The sequence below is a fragment of the Exophiala xenobiotica genome (assembly GCF_000835505.1).
Source record: "Exophiala xenobiotica strain CBS 118157 unplaced genomic scaffold supercont1.3, whole genome shotgun sequence".
NCBI lineage: Eukaryota > Fungi > Ascomycota > Eurotiomycetes > Chaetothyriales > Herpotrichiellaceae > Exophiala > Exophiala xenobiotica.
This window is the reverse complement of record NW_013562492.1, coordinates 4,675,846-4,694,521: the sequence shown is the minus strand read 5'-3', so window position 1 is coordinate 4,694,521 and position 18,676 is coordinate 4,675,846. Positions and strand designations below refer to the sequence as shown.

The following is an 18,676-nucleotide window of genomic DNA, read 5'->3' as shown; positions in this document are numbered from 1 at the left end:
CAATTGTCCGCTCCAATTGGCTTACTGAGTCGACGGGCCCAGCCTTGGCGAGCTAGCAAGCAAATGATTCTCAGGTTTCCCTGCGCCGACAAAAGTGAAGCTCTTGAACAGCCAGCAATCCCAGAAGTCACGGGGGCACCTTTATCCTATCAGTCCTTCTCCCATTTCCTCCTTCTTCAATCCCCCGAAGACCTTGATCCTTGAAGGCGCAAAGTCCACATCTGCTAGCCGCCGCGCGCAGGATATCCTGCATCCCATCCAAGAACCATGGCCGTCGTAATAGAAGACAAATCGACATCATCACCGCTGTCCTTCCTGACGGATAATGTCATCTCGGCAGCCATCACAGATACATACGCGAGCCTGCAGGAACGGAGGAAACTGTTAGGTCTGGAGAACCCTGGCACGGTTGACAACATCGCGCGAGAGGTCCAGAAAGATGTCCTCCTAACCAATTTCATGTTCTCTGGCCTGCGATGTGACCTGCAGAAAATCTTCAGTGTGAATCCGCTGTTCCGACTACAACATGGCTTTGCAATGGGCTCACAAGCTCTCCCGCCGTGGCAGTTGATGGCCTTGTATGGCAATTCAAGTGTACTGCTGCCTTCTTTGCGGGTTCGGAGCAGAAGAGAAGCTAACGATTGAGCCCAGGTTTTCATGCAAGCTGCCTACTCGAGCGACAAGTCATTGACGGCATGGGGCAACCTAAGATGGACTCCAAGGTTCGTTACAAAGACTCAAACCTCGATCGACCCTCGTCAAGCTCAGACCATGGTGCAATTTGACAACGAATATACTGGCGAGGATTTCTCGGCCTCGGTCAAGGCTATCAGCCCCTCGATGCTCGAAGGCGGTCTCACTGGTATCGTCATTGGAAGCTACCTGCAGTCCCTGACACCACGTCTCGCGTTAGGTTTGGAAGGTGTATGGCAGCGAGCTGCGCTGAACTCAAAACCCGAGACAGCCGTGTCCTACTGCGCAAGATACAAGGGAACAGATTGGATTGCTAGTGCACAATACCTGGCTCAAGGATCATTGGGGGCATCATACTGGCGACGACTGACGGAAAAGGTCGAGGCTGGTGTTGACTGTCAATTGCAGTTTGCTCCAGGGCTTGGTGGTGCTGGCATGTTCGGAGGTATTCGACGCGAAGGAACAACCACAGTTGGCGTCAAATACAGCTTCACAACCTCGGTCTATCGCGCACAGGTCGATAGTGCCGGCAAGTTTGGTGTGGTTCTGGAAAAGCGGGTTGCACCCCCAGTTACTCTGACATTCGCTGCTGAAATCGATCAGTGGAAGGTAAGCCGTCTTATTTCTGTCCCCGAAAGCCATCCACATGTTGACTTTTGCTTACAGAATACCCACAAACTCGGTCTCGCGGTGTCTCTCGAGGGCGCACCAGAAGAATTACAAGAGATTGCCGAAAGATCGGAGAATGCCAATGTTTTGCCTCCGCCCATCTAGACTGTGAGCACCAAGTCTGGATCCGGGCTCTCTTCCTCTCAGGGCCAACCATGGATTCCGCCATGTGGCAGAAAGTTTCACACCCGACATTATTCGACATTGTTTTATCACTCTTCACTCCTGAGCAGGCCCTGACAAGACGTCACTCTCCCGTACAGAGTACTTGCATCTTGTTCCTTGATGAGCGGAAAGGAGATTCTTTGCAGGCGTTCTGACGTTGTTGTGACGTTGGCATCACCTTGAGGAGAGAAAAGTAGGGATGATCTGTGCTGGCATTGTTTTGACCAGCATCACTTCTGTACATGGGATGGATCACGAAAACCCCTGATGGCGCGCTTCGAACAGCAGCGCTGATGGATGAAGCAGAGATTCTAACATATTGCATAATAGAAGGCTTGTAACAACAACATGGTGGTTTTCTTTCCCTGAAGTTGACTGATTCATGATCTCGACGGATCCCTGTCCCACTCACCATATGTGTTTGACCCTCATTCGCATAAAATTGCCTAGATTCAACGATCAGTAGTCAGAATCACAGGCCGAGTGCACGTCAGGGCACGACTGCCATTGCCTTGTGCAGCTTCAGTGGGTGTTCATATTGGCGTAGACATGCACGCATGGGTAACGTATATGGCCAGCCAGAAGATCTCTGAGGTATTTTCCGCGAACTGACATCGATCCCATCATACCATTCTGATGCAGTAAGTCAGAAGGCAACACATGCGGGACACTGCAGATGGGACGGACGGCCCGCCCATAGGCAGGTGTGATCTGTCCCGGATTCGTTCCCAACGCCCGGCCGAAGTAGTGGCAGGCAGGGTACTTTGATGCATGCAATATCAGCTTAGCCAACTGCAGGGTCAAGTGCCCCGATCCGTACTCATGCATTGGGCATGTGCGCGATGGAATGGTTGTCATCAATAATCGGGTCTATTGCTGTTCTGGACTTACGCAGAGAGCCTGGGACCGCACTGGAGCAAGAGGTTGGATGCAGGCAGATTCCAGGGGGCGGATCGAGAATGCGAAAAAGCGTCACGCAAAGGATGGTAGCAACAGGAGCGAAGGGTCTGCTCGGAGCATGAGATCTAAAGCCTGCAAGATCATCCAACGAAGGGTTGTAGATTCGGTAGCCTTGTCCAATAATATAGCTGTCAAAGTCGGATGCAGCCTTTTCAGGGTTGATGGGAACTCCCGGCCACGAGCGATTTGTTGAACAGTACTCCGTATCAATGCCAACACTGTTGGGGGAAAAACTTGCATGGCCGACTTGCAGACTGCATGAAAAGCTGAGGCGACTCGGCTAGTTACAGTCATTTAAGCTGTGCTGAACATATTCACCTACCTGCATGCAGCATGTATGACCCGGAAGGGATTGCAAACCGAGCTTTCAGAAGCATAAGACCTGAATAGAGAAGGTGAGCAATCGACATGATATAGCGTGGCACATTGTGTAACTGAACACTGCTGTCAATATATTGTGGCCGTCATGCACATCATCTCTAGGTAGCCATGCCATCACGCCATGAAAAACAGGGTGGAAGGAAACTTTGGGTGGCATGCTCGTATTGGGAAATGTTGCTGATTTTAGTGCGGAAGAACATCCCAGGATCGACAAGATGGATCATCTGGTGGCAATGGAGTTGGCACTGAAGGATAGGGATATTCATAGTATAACAACAGGAGGCTGTGCTGGTGTCATGAACATCTGAACATATACGAGAGTCTGTGTGGTGGTTGGCCTTGGTCAGCCCGAGACCCGTCTCTGCAATGCACCGCGGGTATTGCTCGTCTCGTGCCTCGTTGAGTGCAACCTGCGGATATATCGCCATACCTTACAGAGTAGCCTTATTTAGTCATGTCAGCAAGTCTGTAGCCTGAGGCATACCTGGACACCATGGGATCGTCATTGCTGTTCTGAAAATTGGCAGAGTTGCCCTAAAGTGTCACGACGATTGCTCGACCACTCTGGAAGCGTCACTCCGAGGCCTTGCTCTCCGCCAAGTATCAGCAAGTTTTAGCAACCTGCCCGCTTACTGTTTGTGTCCTTGCTTCCATCATCCCGCCATTCACTGGAGCAGTATGGAGAACTCCATCTGGGTTCGAATCTCTCCTCGCCATTATGGGTTGTGGCCATTGCTCCTGTGTCCTGCTCTCGAATCCGAGGTGCCGAAATGCACCTAGCGGCATGCCGGATGACGTTATAGGCAGCCCGGTAGCCTACCCAAGCTCGCGTTTGAGGTCCTGGTTCGTTAAGCTGACCCGCCAGCCCATGTCGCTGCAAAGGTGCCCGTGCCATGCCTGCGGGCTCTCTGGATGCGATGCTCGTACTACGAGCCGCTCCTCATACATCTCGTCACTGGCCTGCAGACTGTGAGGCTGGAACATTACATTACATCTGCCAAAGACATCACGAGGTCTGGAATGTCAAAGATGGAGTCCGTGAAGCTTTGGCTGCTGAATCTTCAATTGTGGCACGTAAGGGGGTCTAGCCAGGGCAACGAGGGCATGATGCACCCGGGTATGCCTATAAGGCATGGTCAAAGCACAAGATCTTGGAACTCGATTGGTCGTCCTCCGGCGGAGCGTCGAGCAGCACGTGGAAGGGGAATTTTTGCCCTGGACGCTCTGGCTCTGTCGTGGTTGAGCATCTCCTCAAGCCTACAAGATTGTCCCAGACGCTTTCGGATCTCTTTCTTCTCGCAAATCCCTGAGATATGGCTGGTCAGCGAAGTGTCAAGAACTTCCAACGGGTACGTCGGGGCGGTGGATCATAATTGGCAATAGGCGAGGTGAATGATGGAGTCCCAGGTGGAAAATTGTGGTTTTCTGTGGTTAGCTACCATGGACCCAGCGTAATGGAGCCATCATGCAACCCGCAGCGGGCTTTCATTGAGGGGCATCCATCATCTGACCTGCATCGTTTGCTTCGTTGTTTGGCTCTTTTTCGCAGCGTCATGCCTGGTGCGCCTCTGACCTTCGTCTTCCTCTGCCTCTGGTTTTCTCATCTGTCTGTCGATGTGCCCCTGAGCATGATGTCGAACTTGGGTCAGGTCAGACATGCCGGTGTAGATCATCTTACCGGCAAGCTTTGTTCTTGCTCTGCCTGGCAGGAAATCGTAGTAAAACAAAGATTCAGTCTTAGTGCTTGACCGTCTGCGCAGACGAAGTGCAGAGAATTGGGCAGTCAAACACAGCAGTCACGACACAGCCATTTTGGCCTTGAAGGACCTTGCCTATTGCCTGGGTGCGCTGCCATCACCAGCGCTAAGCAGACCCCCCAAAACAATCAAGCCAGCAACCCTGGTACTGGCTGCAGGACAGTTTTCGCCTGTCAGCCAGTTAATTAAGTTATTATTATTCCTCTCTCTTAAAGGCCGTGCCCAACTGCGCCTGCGCTGCACTTTCCTCTCCTCGACCTCGTCGAAAAACCCAAGCGGATTATTTTTGCATGCGAAAGAAACCACTTCACTTCTTCGTCCCTGCTTCGTCAACCTGTTTCTCCTTCACCTAGTAGACCTCATTACCTGAAGATCAGCATCCCATCATCCTTACCATCCCAATTTTCTTTGTCTTTGTCACTCTTCCATCCCTACCAAAAGCCACGCTCTACACATCCGTCTGCCTACGGCGGCCTTCGTCAGACCCCCCGGTTTCATCATCGACGCTCAGAGTTCCCACACCTCATTTCGAAAGCCTCACCCTACGCAAAGTGGGGAAATTAGCGCTTCTTCCGCCAACCCTCACTCACTGCTCCCGCACTCTCTGCTGCTGCATACCTAGTCCTCGACTGTCTCTCTTTGCCTCGAGTCTCAACGTCGTCGTCCGCCCTTGAGCTCGTCGCAACGTCGACAATCTTTTGCTGACTGGTGCCGGGTCGGACATCTCGCCAAGTCTCAACTCTCTCCTTTCCTCATACTCCGCGCGTCTCTCCTTCAACATCCCTACGCTCCCTTCCTAAATCGACTTGTCCGCCGCCAAAGTGGCTCCCACACTCCCCTAGCATCCGACAATGTCGCAAAACAGGCCCGGAGGAGTCTTCTCTGGCTTGCGCATGGGCGGTATGTCTCTTCGACTCCCTTGACAATAACAAATCCAGGGTGTTGGTCTTTGGCACGTGCGCTGACACATACGTACAGAGGTTGTGCGGGAAAAGGTCCAGGATGGCCTGACAGGCGAGACAAGAGAGATGCAATATACACAGTGCAAGATTGTTGGTAACGGGTCGTTCGGAGTGGTTTTCCAGACAAAGTTGTCCCCCGGTGGAGAAGATGCTGCGATCAAACGGGTTCTTCAAGACAAGCGGTTCAAGGTAACCAGCATTCCAATCCTTCGGCGAGAGTGATGACTGACTGTTGGTAGAATCGTGAATTGCAGATCATGCGCATCGTCCGACACCCTAATATCGTGGAGTTGAAGGCCTTTTACTATTCCAATGGTGAACGGGTATGCACTCATCCTGTCTGCGTGTCAACTTGGATGCTAATACTCCAAAATAGAAGGACGAAGTCTACCTCAATCTCGTCCTCGAGTACGTCCCAGAGACAGTCTATCGAGCTTCGCGATATTTCAACAAGATGAAGACTACCATGCCGATCCTCGAGGTCAAGCTGTACATCTATCAACTCTTCCGATCGTTGGCCTACATCCATTCACAGGGCATCTGCCATCGAGATATCAAACCGCAAAATCTCTTGCTTGACCCTGCCACTGGAGTGTTGAAGCTGTGCGACTTTGGAAGCGCAAAAATTCTGGTTGAGAATGAACCGAATGTTTCCTACATTTGCTCCAGATACTATCGCGCTCCTGAGTTGATCTTCGGCGCCACGAACTACACCACCAAGATCGGTATGTGTGGATCCAATTCCGCTTAACGATTTGTATTAACAGATAGAAGATGTGTGGTCGACAGGCTGCGTGATGGCAGAGCTCATGTTGGGCCAACCGCTTTTTCCCGGCGAATCGGGTATCGACCAGCTCGTCGAGATCATCAAAGTCCTGGGAACTCCGACGCGCGACCAGATCCGCACCATGAATCCAAACTACATGGAGCACAAATTTCCTCAGATCAAGCCTCATCCGTTTAATAAGGTTTTTCGGAAGGCTTCTCCAGATGCAATCGATTTGATCTCGGCTCTTTTGGAGTACACACCAACCCAACGACTGTCGGCAATCGATGCGATGGTTCAGCCTTTCTTCGACGAATTGAGAGATCCCAGTACACGTCTTCCTGATTCCCGACATGCAGGTGGCGCTTCGCGTGAACTTCCGGCCCTGTTTGACTTCTCGAGACATGGTTGGTACTGAAGATTCCGTTACGAGCAAAACAGGCTGACCTTGCTACAGAACTTTCGATTGCACCTCACCTTAACAACAAGCTAGTTCCATCACATGCGCGAACACTTCTTGCTTCTAGGGGCATTGACCTGGACAACTTCACTCCTCTTTCGAAAGACGAGATGATGGCTCGGCTTGATTGATTCAAGGCTTGCCAAAAATGTTACGAAGTCATGCCGAGAGGGATTTTGCTTCATTCATGCGAGCATGTTCGTGGGGCGTCCATGCAAACTGCGTTCGCCTGCCTCTAGAGCTGGGCAGTCAGTCATCATGTGTCTAGATGGATATCTTAGCATTGAACAAGGTATCTGTCGCGAACAACAACGGGCTTATTCATGCGGGTCAGAAATATGGGCTGGGGCCTCGCGACAATGACCTTGATACAAAACAGGGCTAAGCTGAGCGTTTATGAAAAATTGACCTTGTATTGGTCTGGCAGGGAAAGTTGCTCTCATCACCAGGTCAAGGTAGCAGTGTGTTTGAGTTATGGACGCAAAGGAAAGAAATTGAAAGGGAGAACCTCGACCGGCTTGGGCGAAGGGCTTGTGCTCAGAAATACGCAACAGACGATATGCAGCTGTTCGTATATTGATACAACGTACATCTTATGACAGGATGGACGTTATTAGACAACTTCAACGGCAGAAGCTTGAGGATTCTTTGACCTCATTTACAGATATCGTCAGCCAGGGGTCAAGTAGATTCGTGCCAGCACTCTCTTCGTAAGCTCTACGAAGTACACTGAAGTATCGTCAGGTAGTACGGAGTAATGTGGCATTCATAACCCCTTTAACCTGTGGAGTTGATGCCAAGAAATGACGCTTCCGCTAAGGAGAAATGCGCGTCTTGACGAGAGTTTCAATCTGCTTCTCCAACGCGAACTTTTGCGCAATCTGTCCGTCCTCTCGAACCTCGCCGTCACAGTGTCAAGCCGATCGACTCCCTCACTGTTCCTCTCCTATATAGCAGTGACCCTGCGCTTTTGAGCTATGGCTGATTACGACCGGAGACCACGCCGAGGTGGAGGAGGTGGAGGTCACTTCAACAATCGCAAGAGAAGATACCGAGGTGCGAATGCGCTCAGGGAACATCAAGGGGATAATCATGTTGTTGACGAGTCTGCAGACGATGATTTTGAAGATCGCCGACCTCAGCGCCGTCGCTATGAAGAACCTCTCGCAGTGACAGTTCGCAAGCAAGTCCTCTCCATTGCAGAGAGTGTAATGTCAACCCGTACCGTCCCTGGCACAGATGACTGACGTGGTCACAGCCGATCCGAAAGGCAGAAGAAGATGTTGCGACTATCGCCAGAACACTTGCAGAGAACTACTTTGATAACGAGGTTTCAACAGGCTTTGTGGACCTCATTGGGCAGATGTAAGAAAAAGATGTCTCGGCGGCATATGGACAGCAATTGACCATTTCCAGGATTGTTGAACAACCGCTCAAAATCCCATTTCTAGCCGCAATCGTCTATCTCACGAACGCTCAAAAGCCAGAGTTGGTAACAGATGTCCTGACCAAGATTGGAGAAGCATTACAACGACGCCTGGATCTTGGATTATGGCGAGAGGTCAAGCTGTATCTTCGTTTCCTTGGTTGTCTACAGGGTATATTCTCAGGTGACGGTGTCTTTGCAATCCTTGAAGAACTTTTCTCCAGGGCAGCCGATCTGCAGATGAAGTCGTCCGAAGATGTACATTTGCCCCTGTCTGGACATAGTTAGGAAGCTCTGTTAACCTGTTTACAGTCACTGGGCCTGGAGTTGGTGAAGATCATCCTCCTAACTATCCCATACGCAATGTCCTCCTCCGCAACGGGATTGGAAAGCCAAGCATCGAGCCTCCTCGAGAAAACCGACATCATCGCCTCGACAGCTCATCCTTTGGAAGTCTTAGTTGATCCCTACCCAGGCTCCGAAGTTGGCGCGCCGAGCCCTTCCGAAAGCGCATTGGCTCTACTGCAGAAACATATGCAAGAAGAATCGAGAAGCTCTTGGGAGTTGGCATGTTTGCCCCGACCTTGGAAGGGTACCCGATCGCCCGAAGAGGAGGAGGCATTGGCTAGTGCACAGACACATGCTTTCCCTCCAGTCCAGGTCCCAGAGGTCGTTCAGGTCGGACCTCGCCCGGTCTTTCCTGAGATTTACTTCTCCGTCTATGGTGAACAAGATATCGAGACCGTGCCCCCTGCGTCTGATCCCGCTTCGATTCTCATTCGAGACGCTCTGTCCGATACAATCAGTGGCCTTGATTTCAGCCGAACAGTTGCGGCGAAATTTCTTATTGATGTGGACTGCTACTTTGCACCAGATACCTTTGTGAAGCGAGCTACGGCGTTCGACAAGCTGCGAGAGGTTGCCGGAGACAAGGCTACCTGGAAACCCGAAGATGTCATCGTGGATGCGTGCTTCGCTCAGCTGATGCAGCTGCCTGCTCCAGATCATAAGCTGGTGTATTATCATTCTGTTCTCACGGAAGCTTGCAAGCTTGCACCGGCCGCCGTGGCACCCAGTCTGGGCAGGGCGATCCGCTTTCTGTATAGAAATGTGGATCGCATGGATTTCGAGCTTTCTCAGCGTTTCCTGGATTGGTTCGCTCACCATCTCAGCAATTTCGGCTTTACCTGGAAATGGACAGAATGGTAGGTGGACATCGGATGGCATAAGTCCGGAAAACTGCTAACGAGCCTAGGGTTGACGACGTACAACTCCCTAATGTCCACCCGAAGAAGGCATTCATCATGGATGCATTGGACAAGGAGATCCGCCTGAGTTTCTCCAAACGTATCAAGGGCACGTTACCGGAGCCTTACCAGGCTTTGATCTCCGAAGAAAAGGAAAAGGACACGCCTGACTTCAAGTATAACGACGATTCAGCACCGTTCGCAGCTGAAGGTAAAGAGATTGCGCAGCTCATACGCCGTAAAGCTGCGGACGAAGAATTCTCGCCTATCATGGACAAGATAGAGCAGGAAGCGACGGCGTCAAATATTCCCGATCCCCAGCTAGCGTCCGCGGATGCATTCGTCACCTCGATATGCTGGGTTGGTTCAAAGTCCGTCTCACACGTGCTTGCCTGTATTGAACGATGTAAGGAACGACTGTTGGCTATCAGTTCGACGAGCGCTGCCTGCAGAAAACAGATCGTTACTTCGGTAATGGACTACTGGAAGGATTCGACTGGCGTTGGCGTGGTCATCTTGGACAAGCTCCTCAACTACCAGATCCTGACTCCTGCCAGTATTGTGGAGTGGGCTCTGATCGACCACGTCGCTCGAGGCACGCTACTTGCCAGGACATGGTGCTACGAGCTCGTGGACAAGACGACGAGGAAAGTTGCCTCACGAGTTAGGAGTATCGTGCATGCCATTCGGCAGCCTGGGCTTGCGGATGATCAGAAGAGCGAACTTCAACAGGCGTTGACGGAGGAGCTGGAGGGTATGAAGGCGTTGTTTGCCATCATTGAGGATGCAGTCGTGAGCATTCGCGATGGCAACCAGGATGAGATGATTGAGAGCAGTGATGCTCTGAGGGCGGAGGATGAGGATTTGCTGAGAAGTTGGGGCGCGAAGTGGGCCAAGGTGTTCCAACGGAAGTATGGTGTTGAAGAAAGCTGGGTAAGGGAGGAGCTGGCAAGGCCGATTCCCGAGCCCGAAGTTACTGACCAGGCGATGAACATGGAGGACGTCAAGACGGACGTCAATGGTGGCGCGGAGAACGGAGCGGCTGTGGATGCTATCGAATGATAGTACTGACATCTCTACGCCTAGGAGATGCGGACAGGACAGAATGGTGTAAAACATGGAGCAGAATTTGGCAGTTGAGGGCATTGTTGCAGGCCATTTTCGAGGCTGCCATATGGGATGCGGCTAGATACTGACAGCTTTGGGAAATATCTTGGGAGAAGGTCCTCTCTACGCCAGCGCACGCACTGAGGCCGGGAAAAGTATCGATGGTCTCTCCCTTTTAAAAGACGTTGGGAGTGCATTTCCACCCACAATCTGACTGAGGCTTCGGACTTTTGCCACGTCATGCCTTCTTTTCTTTTATTTAGTATGCTGTTCCTCGAGCCTTTTTGCAGGAATGTCAATGATAAGGAATAAACGACACCCGACATCCGAAGTTTCCATTCTGCTCGGTTCGTGTCGCTTTCAGTACGAGCTAGAGTCTTCGTCGATCAGGACATAGGACGGTAATTGGCTGGTGCTGACGGTTCGTCGTGTTACTCCCTGCAGACGTTGGTGGACGCGTCACGCATGGCTCGCGGCGTGACCTTTCAATGGACTTGACAACGACGGTCTGCCAGTATGGGACCCATGCCGATATCGCTGGCCATTGCGCATCTCGGTTGTTGCTGGATCATCACACTAGACCAAGCGCTGAGAGTCTACCTTGAATGTTAGCTCGTAGGCTCACGGCCAGTGGTTTGCCATCGCGCAGTTGGCGCGCATAACCGAGTATTTCGAACAGATTCAGTCTCCAGTCTCGTCAATGCTCACCAGGCAGGATCCACACAAGGAGAAGCAGACGATTTGAAACAGTGCCGTACCGCCTTCAGAGTCCAGCCTGACCAGCCTTGTTGCGATGGAGTGCTACTCCGTACTCTGTACCGAGGACCATTATCGTCTATCATACACTGTTCGTCTTGGGACTCCATGAGCCGCGTGGCTACTGACGTAGGTTTGCTCCGTCCCTCATACTGCAAGCTCGTGTCTCCAGACCAGCTGGCTACGGATTCCTTTCTACCCGGGCAGTATATCTCTTGAGTCCTTCCCTAGGCTGAGTGTCCTCTTGCTTTCCCGCTTCGATGTTTTGCCTATCCTTTCCCCTTTTCATCACCCCTTTTCAAAGTTTCTTCTGCCCTCATCTCACGCCCTAGATGAGAGCTCAATTCCATACCTTTGTAAGCACATGACAGCCAGAAAAACATGAGATGGACGCTGTGTCTTCTCATTCTCTCTTTCACAGCTCTGAAGGTGACTTATGCAGACTTGCCAGCCTTCAGTCGGAGCAAGTCCTTCGACAAAGGAGATTATGGGAATTTTGTGGCGCAACCATACAGGTCGACATCCTTTTCAGTGCCTCGCCTCAATGTCTTCGAGAAGGGGAGATCTTGTCGTGACGATGGATTATTTGTCATGCTCACCCTTCGAGGTTGGTCTGTTCCACAACCAGCTCCCATCATATTCGATGGACATGGCGCCCTAGTGTGGACAGATCCGACCTACGTGCAGCCGTACAATCTTCAAGTCCAGACTTATCGTGGAGAACAGTTCCTCACCTTTTGGGCGGGTGATGACGGGGTCAAGGGACATGGCTCCGGATTCTATTACATGGTAAGACTGGCCCCATTCTATGCGCCCACGAGGGTGAGACAAACGTGGCTGACGAACAGTTGGCAGCTCGATTCGCATTATAATCTACGATACAAGCTATCTGGCGGCAATGGCTTGGACGGCGATCTCCATGAATTTTACCTCACCCGCAACGCGACTGCACTGATCACAGTATACCAGACCATTCAGGCCAATCTGACGTCTGTGGGCAAACCCGCCAACGGATGGATCTGGGACGGACTTTTCCAGGAAATCGATGTCGAAACGAATGAAGTTCTTTTCCAGTGGAGAGCTTCAGACCACCTCCCTTTCACGGACTCACAGTGGGGTCCTGGAGACCTGGGTTCGTCACAGGAAGACGCTTGGGATTGGTTTCACATCAATAGTGTTGAGAAAGACGAACGTGGGAACTATTTGATATCATCGCGATGGATGCGTGCAATCTACTACATCGATGGGACTTCGGGAGACATCCTCTGGACGCTGGGTGGCAGAAGGAACGACTTCAAGGATCTGTCTTTTGGCCGCGCGACTGGCTTCGCTTCCCAACATCACGCCCGTTGGCACGATGGGTACACTTCCATCACGCTGTTTGACAATTCCAACCCGGGTCCTGGCCGACCAAGCTCCGGACTGTGGTTGGACTTGGACTTCGAGAAATGGACAGTCAAGCTTCGGAAGCAGTACCTCAGCACCAACAAACTTAGTTCTGACTCGCAAGGGTCGATTCAGACACTTCCCAGCGGCAACGTTCTGGTCGGCTACGGTATGGAAGCTCAGTATGTCGAATTCACTCGCGATGGGGATGTCCTTTGTGAAGTCCACCTAGCTCCGGCCTCGGGCTTTGGCTCTGCATCCGTCCAGTCATACCGGACGTCTAAGTACGACTGGGTGGGCTTGCCTCAGACCGATCCCGACATCATCCAAATCAACGGCACCATCTACGTTAGTTGGAATGGCGCTACCGAGGTTCGACACTGGTTGGTCGAAGACGCCCTCACCGCCAATGCGACCAATTACGATTTCCACGAAGTAAAGCGCGTCGCCAAAGATGGCTTCGAGACTAGCGTGTCTACCACAGGCGTTAAAAGACCTTATGTTCGAGTTTCTGCTCTTGATGGATCCGGCAATGTCCTAGGACGGGCGCCAATCGTGGAACGTGGTGAGCCGCCACCAGGACAACCAGAGACGATGGAAGAAGAAAGCGAAGAGGAAATTAGCCTGAAAGGTGGATGGGCATCGAATGGCAACAACGAGCAGGCTCTGGTCATCGCCGTAGTGGTGCTTGTCAGTGCGCTGACTTTGGTGGGATTGTCTTACTCTGGCTTTGTCGCTCTTCAGCACCTGACAAAGTACTACCACTACAAGCGGGCGAATGGCGGGTCGGCCTTATACGAGAAGATAGATGCTCTTGAGCTCCAGTAGCAAGCCAGGTGTGTACTGTTTAATATAGCACATTGTGATGAAATGTTGTCCGCCGTGAATGACAGGGACAACAGCACGATCTGACCGAGGTGGACCATCTCTTTTTGAACACTGTATGTTTCAGACGGGCTACAGGAGTACAAAAGTCGAACAAGCATTGCCGTACCACTTGGTCTCTAGGGGTACGTCTTGAGCAGAGTAGATACCTCTTTTAAGATACCGGTTATATGAGGTGGGTAACAGGAGGACAGAACGCTAATGAGAAGAACCCTACTCCTTTATATCTAAGTGTACGTCTTGTCTGGTTATAACAAGTCTATAATACGCTCGCGGAGGACGTATTACCAGCACTAAACAAACTACTCAATAGCATGAGAGTGTCCCTGATCGACAATTGGACTCTTTCTATTTAGGTGTACGCCTTATCTAGTACAATAAATCTATATAGTACGCTCGCGGAGGACGTCCTCACGAACATTAACGAGGCTACGAAGTGAGACGGGAGTGCCCCTGATCGATAGTTGCACTCTCTCTATCCAGTCGCACGCCGTACTACGTTAACAAGAGGGGTAGAAGGAAGAAACGGTGTGTATTATGAAGGAGTTGATCGAGTGAAGAAAGGCCCATTTGCGCATGACGCGCGCTCTGGCGCCATTGTTGCCATTGTGCCAGGGCGTCCGTCCTGCCACATGCAGGAGGAGCCTGGTGCTATCTGACAAAAAAAAAACTATTCACGCTTCTCAGCCGCCTCTAGCCGGCGCTTCAAATCCTCATTCTCGCTCCGCAGAGCAGCCACCTCCTCCAACACCGCAATCAACCGCCGCCATTGGCGGGCGCCCCGGGACTCCTGGCTGGAGTCGGCTTTCGCCGGCTCGTTGTCGGCGCCCACCATCTTGAACGCCTCCTTCCGCAGGTCGCCCTCGACGCTGCGGGAAGCCTGGTCGCGCTTCTTGTTGTGCTCGCGGCGACGCGCTTCGCGTTCGGCGGCGGTGGCGGGCGGGGCGGCGGAGGCGGCGGCGGAGGCAGGGGGCCCAGCGGCAGAGGCGGGAGCAGAGGGAGGGGCGGCACCAGGAGCACCAGCAGCAACAGCAGCAGCAGAGAGACCAGGGGGAACAACACCAGCAGCGGGACCAGGAGCAGGAGCACCAGGAGCACCGACACCCGCAGCACTCATGAACGGTGCTGGGTTTGTAGTAGGCGCTAGGCAAGTGTTAGTGGATGAACAGGAACATTGGAGACTGGATGAACCTACTGGTAGTTGCTCCCTGTTGAAGGAGTCTTGGGTCAATGCACCACAGCGGGACATCGCGAAGTGGTGCCTGCGTGGGATGAGTAGGAGCCATGATGGTATGAGTATCGAAAATGTAAGTCTCCTTTGACAGGACAGGTTTCGGTGGATGTTTCGAGAGTATGATGCTCTGAGTCGTAAGAATCTGAGTGTCCGTTTTGACAATTCGCAGTGGATGACTAGAGAGAAGAGAAGCTGTTGTGAGTTTGAGAGAATGATGCTCAGTCTTCACAGTTCGTGGTGGATGTCCAAGGAAAAGTGGTGGTGGTATGAGTCCAGAGATGTAATCTTGTCTTGACAATTCGCGGTTGATGTCTGAAAGGAAGAGGTTCTGGAATGAGTCCAAGTGTAATTTCAGTCTTGACAATTCGCGGTTGATGTCTGAAAGGAAGAGGTTCTGGAATGAGTCCAAGTGTAATTTCAGTCTTGACAATTCGCGGTTGATGTCTGAAAGGAAGAGGTTCTGGAATGAGTCCAAGTGTAATTTCAGTCTTGACAATTCGCGGTTGATATCTGAAAGGAAGAGGTTCTGGAATGAGTCCAAGTGTAATTTCAGTCTTGACAGTTCGTGGTTGATGTCTAGAGAAAGAGAAGATGGTATTAATCAAGGATGAGATCTCTATCTTGACAGTTCGCTGTGAATGTCTGAAAGGAAGAGGTGGTTCAATGAGTTCGAAGATGTCGGTTTAAGGTTAAACAGTCCACAGTGTGATGTCTGAAGAGAAGTGACGTTGGTACAGGTACCAAGATGTAATCTCCTCCTTAAACAGTCCGTGGATGTCTGAAAAGATGGAATGTATGAGTTGCAAGATAGAGATTTCGTCCTAGACAGTCCGTGGATGCCTGAGAGATGAAGATGTGATGGATGAGCAGCAAGATAGAGTCTCAGTCTTGGAACAGGTCGTAGGACAAAGTGAAAAAGCCTTTGTGGGTTTGGAAGAGCCCTTAAATATGAATTGGTGCTATTGTCGTCGTCGCACGATGCGCCAAGGTGTGGATAGAGGATCGTGCGATGCCATGGTGTCGCGAGCTGAGATTCTCCATGTCCTCGAATTTGACAATCCAACTCCAAGCTTATTTTCATTGTCCTCTAAACCGAACACTCATTTACGCATACCATATCCCTGAAAACCACCTGGCGGTCCGACAGGAGGAGCTGGAGGCATAGCGCCAGCTTGAGGGCCACCAAAGCCAGGAGGAGGAGCAAATCCCGGAGGCGGAGCATGCGGCTGTGGATAGCCAGTGGGCATCTGATTGAAACCTGGGGGCATAAAGCCTTGCGGTCCGCCGTAACCTGCCTGGCTTGGAGGAGGTCTTGCCGGAAGTCCACCAGGCGGAGCAGGAAGCGGTACGCTCGCTGGAGGAGGAGGCCTTGCTTGAGCTGGTGGTGGGACAGCCTGATAGCTACCAGCTGGTGGTCCAAAGCCAGCAGGTGTTACAGGAGTCTGAGGTATACCACCGAACATTGGTCCACCAACCGGTATTGTGGCAGGAGTCGGTTGGACACCGTGAGCTTTGGCTTGAGCCGCGAGCATTCTCTCAGCCTGGTCACCATGTCTCTCGCCCTTGCCGTCCTTCTTGTAGGCGTACTGCACCGAGACCTCCTTGTTCATGAGGTATTGACCGTTCATATTGGCGATGGCATCGTCGGAAGACTCGAAATTGGCAAAGGACACGAATCCATAGCCTTTTGAAAGGTTACTTTCGTCACGAGCGATCTGGAACATGTTAGCAGGCCCATCCTTCCGGAAATTCACAGGTACGTACCTTTGGAGCAGCGATCAGTGTTCCGAATCGTCCAAATGTGTCATACAACATCCTCTCATCCACCATAGGATCCAGATTGCCAATGAACAACTCGGCTCCAACTTCGACGGACTTCTGCTTATCGGCGCTCGCCTTGTTCACCCTGATCGGCTTGCCGTACAGTCTGACCTGGTTCATGATTCTGGCGGCATACTCGGCGTCTTCTTCTGAATTGAATTCGACAAACCCGTACCCTTGATGTGTCTGAGTGACTCGATCTTTGGGGAGATGGACATTTGCGATGCGCCCAGCTTGCAGAAACAGTTCCCAGACCAGTGCATCTGTGACTCGTTCGTCAAGGTTGCCAATATATATTGTCGAGTCCTTGTCCTGCTCCCAGTGCCGTGCACCAGACATTTTGCCGGTGGTAGTGTGTCTCCTTCAGGTTATCTCAGTTCGATCGCAACGATGTGCCCTAGGATGGTTTTGAACAAGACGCCACCAACGTTGATGCTTTACTGGAAATTGAACAACCGTGAATGAAGCCTTGTGAAAAGAGATGAGCTTTTCTATGTCAGGCCTAGCGCTGCACCACGTGATTTGGATTTTCTGTTCTCCAAATGTTCCGCAGCTTCAGGTTTGCATCACGAAGTATCACAGTATTATTGTCTCTGTCACGACTGCCTCTTCTTTGTTGTCCTTGGTCCTTGTCCTATCACTACAAATTTACTGTGTCGCTCAAATGGTCGAAATGATTCAATTCTCCGAAGAAACCAAAGTATGTTCTCGACAAATGAGATGGTGAACTGCGGCTGATTTCGCTACTCAAGGAACGCATCTCCAAGGTCATCGACATCACGAAAGAAGTCGTTCACTATGGCTACCTGCCATTGATCCTCTACTTGGGTATGAATGCAGCAAGACTCCGAACAGGGGAGAGGCTTACTGGGGCAGGCTACACGCGAAGCGAACCAAAACCAGCACTCATCAGGTACCATCACCTCTCTTATTGCTTTGGACTATGAGCTGATGCTTTGAAGCTTGATATCACCTTTCGCAAACTGAGAGTATCGAGAACTACCCAATGTACAACAGCATCCCGAATGCAAGCTTGTGAACATCGTTGGAGACAACTTCAGGGGATAAGAGATAGGGTCACAGAATGCATGAAGAGGAGCCTTCAAAATGTCTGGAGCATGGCGTACGAGACCGTTCCCGGATAGAGTCGCGGCGTTGTTCTTGATGTCTGATTGCCACAACGCTGGAAGAGACTAAGTGCGCCCTGTGAGCTGGCGAGGGCAGCACAATCTGTATACCATGACACAATGTTGTCAATCCCACGTTCGACATAATCTTAACTCTGCGAACAGCTTCAAATGTGACAATATGACAAAATCAAGTGTCGATGATCAGGATGTTTCAACGTGCTGCTGGAGGGTACTGAAGGCCAACGCATGCCAGTTTGACACGAGAGTGCGAGCGCCTTCCGGACGAAAGACCTCAGCAAGCGACCCGGCCAGATATTTACGAGTTCTGTCGATTCCTGACCAGGACCGATGCTGCTGTGTAAGTTGTCATGGATTATGGAATGTCCCAAACTCGACTCTCGATTGCAGTTATCCTGTCCAATACCACATGTTGACTCCCGATACCTGCGCAATGCAATCATGGAGACGCCTCGGAGTGTCGTTGCTTCTGACCCTCACTCTATGCGCAATGCAGTTTTTTGTACTTGCTGTGTTGGCTGTGGGGGGTGGGTCGATAGATATGCATTGTTTTTTAGTCGTCCCTGTATTTTGATGGCCCTCGCGGCTGATAACGGACAGACAAACTCACATTCGTATGTCAGGGAACGAGTCCCTTGCAGCCTCATGGGTCCGATACAAGGGTCGATCGAATGATTACGTTCCTGCTTGTTTGTCTCGTGAACAGTTAATGGCGTCTGTCTGACTAAATGCTTGGCAAGATGCTATTTAGAACGATCATTTACGCCCTAAAATCCGATTTAATTCGCGCTGTCATGACATTGCATTTTCTGTGGAATTTATTGGCAGCATACTATGGTACTATGCGGCCTCA

At 51.3% G+C, this 18,676-nt stretch overlaps 8 protein-coding genes across 11 annotated transcripts; 5 read left to right on the top strand and 3 right to left on the bottom strand.

Annotated features, from left to right (window-relative positions):
• The first annotated feature begins 89 nt into the window (after positions 1–89).
• Positions 90–1,897, top strand: PV05_06012 (uncharacterized protein). Its single transcript, XM_013462594.1, has 3 exons — positions 90–594; positions 652–1,302; positions 1,360–1,897. The coding sequence occupies exons 1-3, from the start codon at positions 268–270 to the stop codon at positions 1,465–1,467; spliced, it is 1,086 nt and encodes a 361-aa protein (XP_013318048.1). The 5' UTR covers positions 90–267; the 3' UTR covers positions 1,468–1,897.
• On the bottom strand, positions 1,565–2,071 carry PV05_06011 (uncharacterized protein). The gene has a single exon (XM_013462593.1). The coding sequence runs from the start codon at positions 1,940–1,942 to the stop codon at positions 1,610–1,612; it is 333 nt and encodes a 110-aa protein (XP_013318047.1). The 5' UTR covers positions 1,943–2,071; the 3' UTR covers positions 1,565–1,609.
• Positions 2,072–4,846: 2,775 nt separating this feature from the next.
• PV05_06010 (uncharacterized protein) lies at positions 4,847–7,512 on the top strand. The gene is made up of 6 exons (XM_013462592.1): positions 4,847–5,525; positions 5,604–5,776; positions 5,827–5,910; positions 5,964–6,312; positions 6,362–6,760; positions 6,811–7,512. Exons 1-6 carry the CDS (start codon positions 5,477–5,479, stop codon positions 6,942–6,944), a joined length of 1,188 nt encoding a protein of 395 aa, XP_013318046.1. The 5' UTR covers positions 4,847–5,476; the 3' UTR covers positions 6,945–7,512.
• Positions 7,513–7,678: 166 nt separating this feature from the next.
• On the top strand, positions 7,679–10,898 carry PV05_06009. 4 transcript variants are annotated; one of them, XM_013462589.1, is made up of 6 exons: positions 7,679–7,869; positions 7,927–8,021; positions 8,072–8,178; positions 8,230–8,497; positions 8,552–9,444; positions 9,495–10,898. In XM_013462589.1, the coding sequence occupies exons 1-6, from the start codon at positions 7,791–7,793 to the stop codon at positions 10,546–10,548; spliced, it is 2,496 nt and encodes an 831-aa protein (XP_013318043.1). In that variant the 5' UTR covers positions 7,679–7,790; the 3' UTR covers positions 10,549–10,898. The 4 variants fall into 4 exon arrangements, with proteins under 4 accessions (XP_013318043.1, XP_013318045.1, XP_013318042.1 ...); XM_013462591.1 differs by having other exon boundaries at positions 7,927–8,178; XM_013462588.1 differs by having other exon boundaries at positions 7,679–8,021.
• A 673-nt stretch (positions 10,899–11,571) lies between these two features.
• On the top strand, positions 11,572–13,576 carry PV05_06008 (uncharacterized protein). Its single transcript, XM_013462587.1, has 2 exons — positions 11,572–12,138; positions 12,205–13,576. Exons 1-2 carry the CDS (start codon positions 11,731–11,733, stop codon positions 13,561–13,563), a joined length of 1,767 nt encoding a protein of 588 aa, XP_013318041.1. The 5' UTR covers positions 11,572–11,730; the 3' UTR covers positions 13,564–13,576.
• Positions 13,577–14,166: 590 nt separating this feature from the next.
• PV05_06007 (uncharacterized protein) lies at positions 14,167–15,165 on the bottom strand. Its single transcript, XM_013462586.1, has 2 exons — positions 14,816–15,165; positions 14,167–14,763 (listed from the first exon to the last, which is right to left on the bottom strand). The coding sequence occupies exons 1-2, from the start codon at positions 14,904–14,906 to the stop codon at positions 14,291–14,293; spliced, it is 564 nt and encodes a 187-aa protein (XP_013318040.1). The 5' UTR covers positions 14,907–15,165; the 3' UTR covers positions 14,167–14,290.
• Positions 15,166–15,391: 226 nt separating this feature from the next.
• On the bottom strand, positions 15,392–17,111 carry PV05_06006 (uncharacterized protein). The gene is made up of 2 exons (XM_013462585.1): positions 16,619–17,111; positions 15,392–16,569 (listed from the first exon to the last, which is right to left on the bottom strand). The coding sequence occupies exons 1-2, from the start codon at positions 17,012–17,014 to the stop codon at positions 15,955–15,957; spliced, it is 1,011 nt and encodes a 336-aa protein (XP_013318039.1). The 5' UTR covers positions 17,015–17,111; the 3' UTR covers positions 15,392–15,954.
• A 143-nt stretch (positions 17,112–17,254) lies between these two features.
• PV05_06005 (uncharacterized protein) lies at positions 17,255–18,310 on the top strand. Its single transcript, XM_013462584.1, has 4 exons — positions 17,255–17,375; positions 17,428–17,503; positions 17,552–17,588; positions 17,638–18,310. Exons 1-4 carry the CDS (start codon positions 17,340–17,342, stop codon positions 17,660–17,662), a joined length of 174 nt encoding a protein of 57 aa, XP_013318038.1. The 5' UTR covers positions 17,255–17,339; the 3' UTR covers positions 17,663–18,310.
• Positions 18,311–18,676: the final 366 nt, after the last annotated feature.

Coding starts and splice junctions, on each gene's coding strand:
- PV05_06007 (XM_013462586.1), bottom strand. CDS start 14,906: ATGGCTCCTACTCATCCCACGCAGGCACCACTTCGCGATGTCCCGCTG. Junction 14,764..14,815: donor TCAACAGGGAGCAACTACCA/GTAGGTTCATCC, acceptor ACACTTGCCTAG/CGCCTACTACAAACCCAGCA.
- PV05_06008 (XM_013462587.1), top strand. CDS start 11,731: ATGAGATGGACGCTGTGTCTTCTCATTCTCTCTTTCACAGCTCTGAAG. Junction 12,139..12,204: donor GCTCCGGATTCTATTACATG/GTAAGACTGGCC, acceptor AACAGTTGGCAG/CTCGATTCGCATTATAATCT.
- PV05_06006 (XM_013462585.1), bottom strand. CDS start 17,014: ATGTCTGGTGCACGGCACTGGGAGCAGGACAAGGACTCGACAATATAT. Junction 16,570..16,618: donor CACTGATCGCTGCTCCAAAG/GTACGTACCTGT, acceptor AACATGTTCCAG/ATCGCTCGTGACGAAAGTAA.
- PV05_06010 (XM_013462592.1), top strand. CDS start 5,477: ATGTCGCAAAACAGGCCCGGAGGAGTCTTCTCTGGCTTGCGCATGGGC. Junction 5,526..5,603: donor CTCTGGCTTGCGCATGGGCG/GTATGTCTCTTC, acceptor ACATACGTACAG/AGGTTGTGCGGGAAAAGGTC. Junction 5,911..5,963: donor ACTATTCCAATGGTGAACGG/GTATGCACTCAT, acceptor ACTCCAAAATAG/AAGGACGAAGTCTACCTCAA.
- PV05_06005 (XM_013462584.1), top strand. CDS start 17,340: ATGGTCGAAATGATTCAATTCTCCGAAGAAACCAAA. Junction 17,376..17,427: donor AATTCTCCGAAGAAACCAAA/GTATGTTCTCGA, acceptor TCGCTACTCAAG/GAACGCATCTCCAAGGTCAT. Junction 17,504..17,551: donor GCCATTGATCCTCTACTTGG/GTATGAATGCAG, acceptor TTACTGGGGCAG/GCTACACGCGAAGCGAACCA.
- PV05_06011 (XM_013462593.1), bottom strand. CDS start 1,942: ATGGTGAGTGGGACAGGGATCCGTCGAGATCATGAATCAGTCAACTTC.
- PV05_06009 (XM_013462588.1), top strand. CDS start 7,791: ATGGCTGATTACGACCGGAGACCACGCCGAGGTGGAGGAGGTGGAGGT. Junction 8,022..8,071: donor TCCTCTCCATTGCAGAGAGT/GTAATGTCAACC, acceptor ACGTGGTCACAG/CCGATCCGAAAGGCAGAAGA. Junction 8,498..8,551: donor AGATGAAGTCGTCCGAAGAT/GTACATTTGCCC, acceptor ACCTGTTTACAG/TCACTGGGCCTGGAGTTGGT.
- PV05_06012 (XM_013462594.1), top strand. CDS start 268: ATGGCCGTCGTAATAGAAGACAAATCGACATCATCACCGCTGTCCTTC. Junction 595..651: donor CCTTGTATGGCAATTCAAGT/GTACTGCTGCCT, acceptor GATTGAGCCCAG/GTTTTCATGCAAGCTGCCTA. Junction 1,303..1,359: donor CTGAAATCGATCAGTGGAAG/GTAAGCCGTCTT, acceptor TTTTGCTTACAG/AATACCCACAAACTCGGTCT.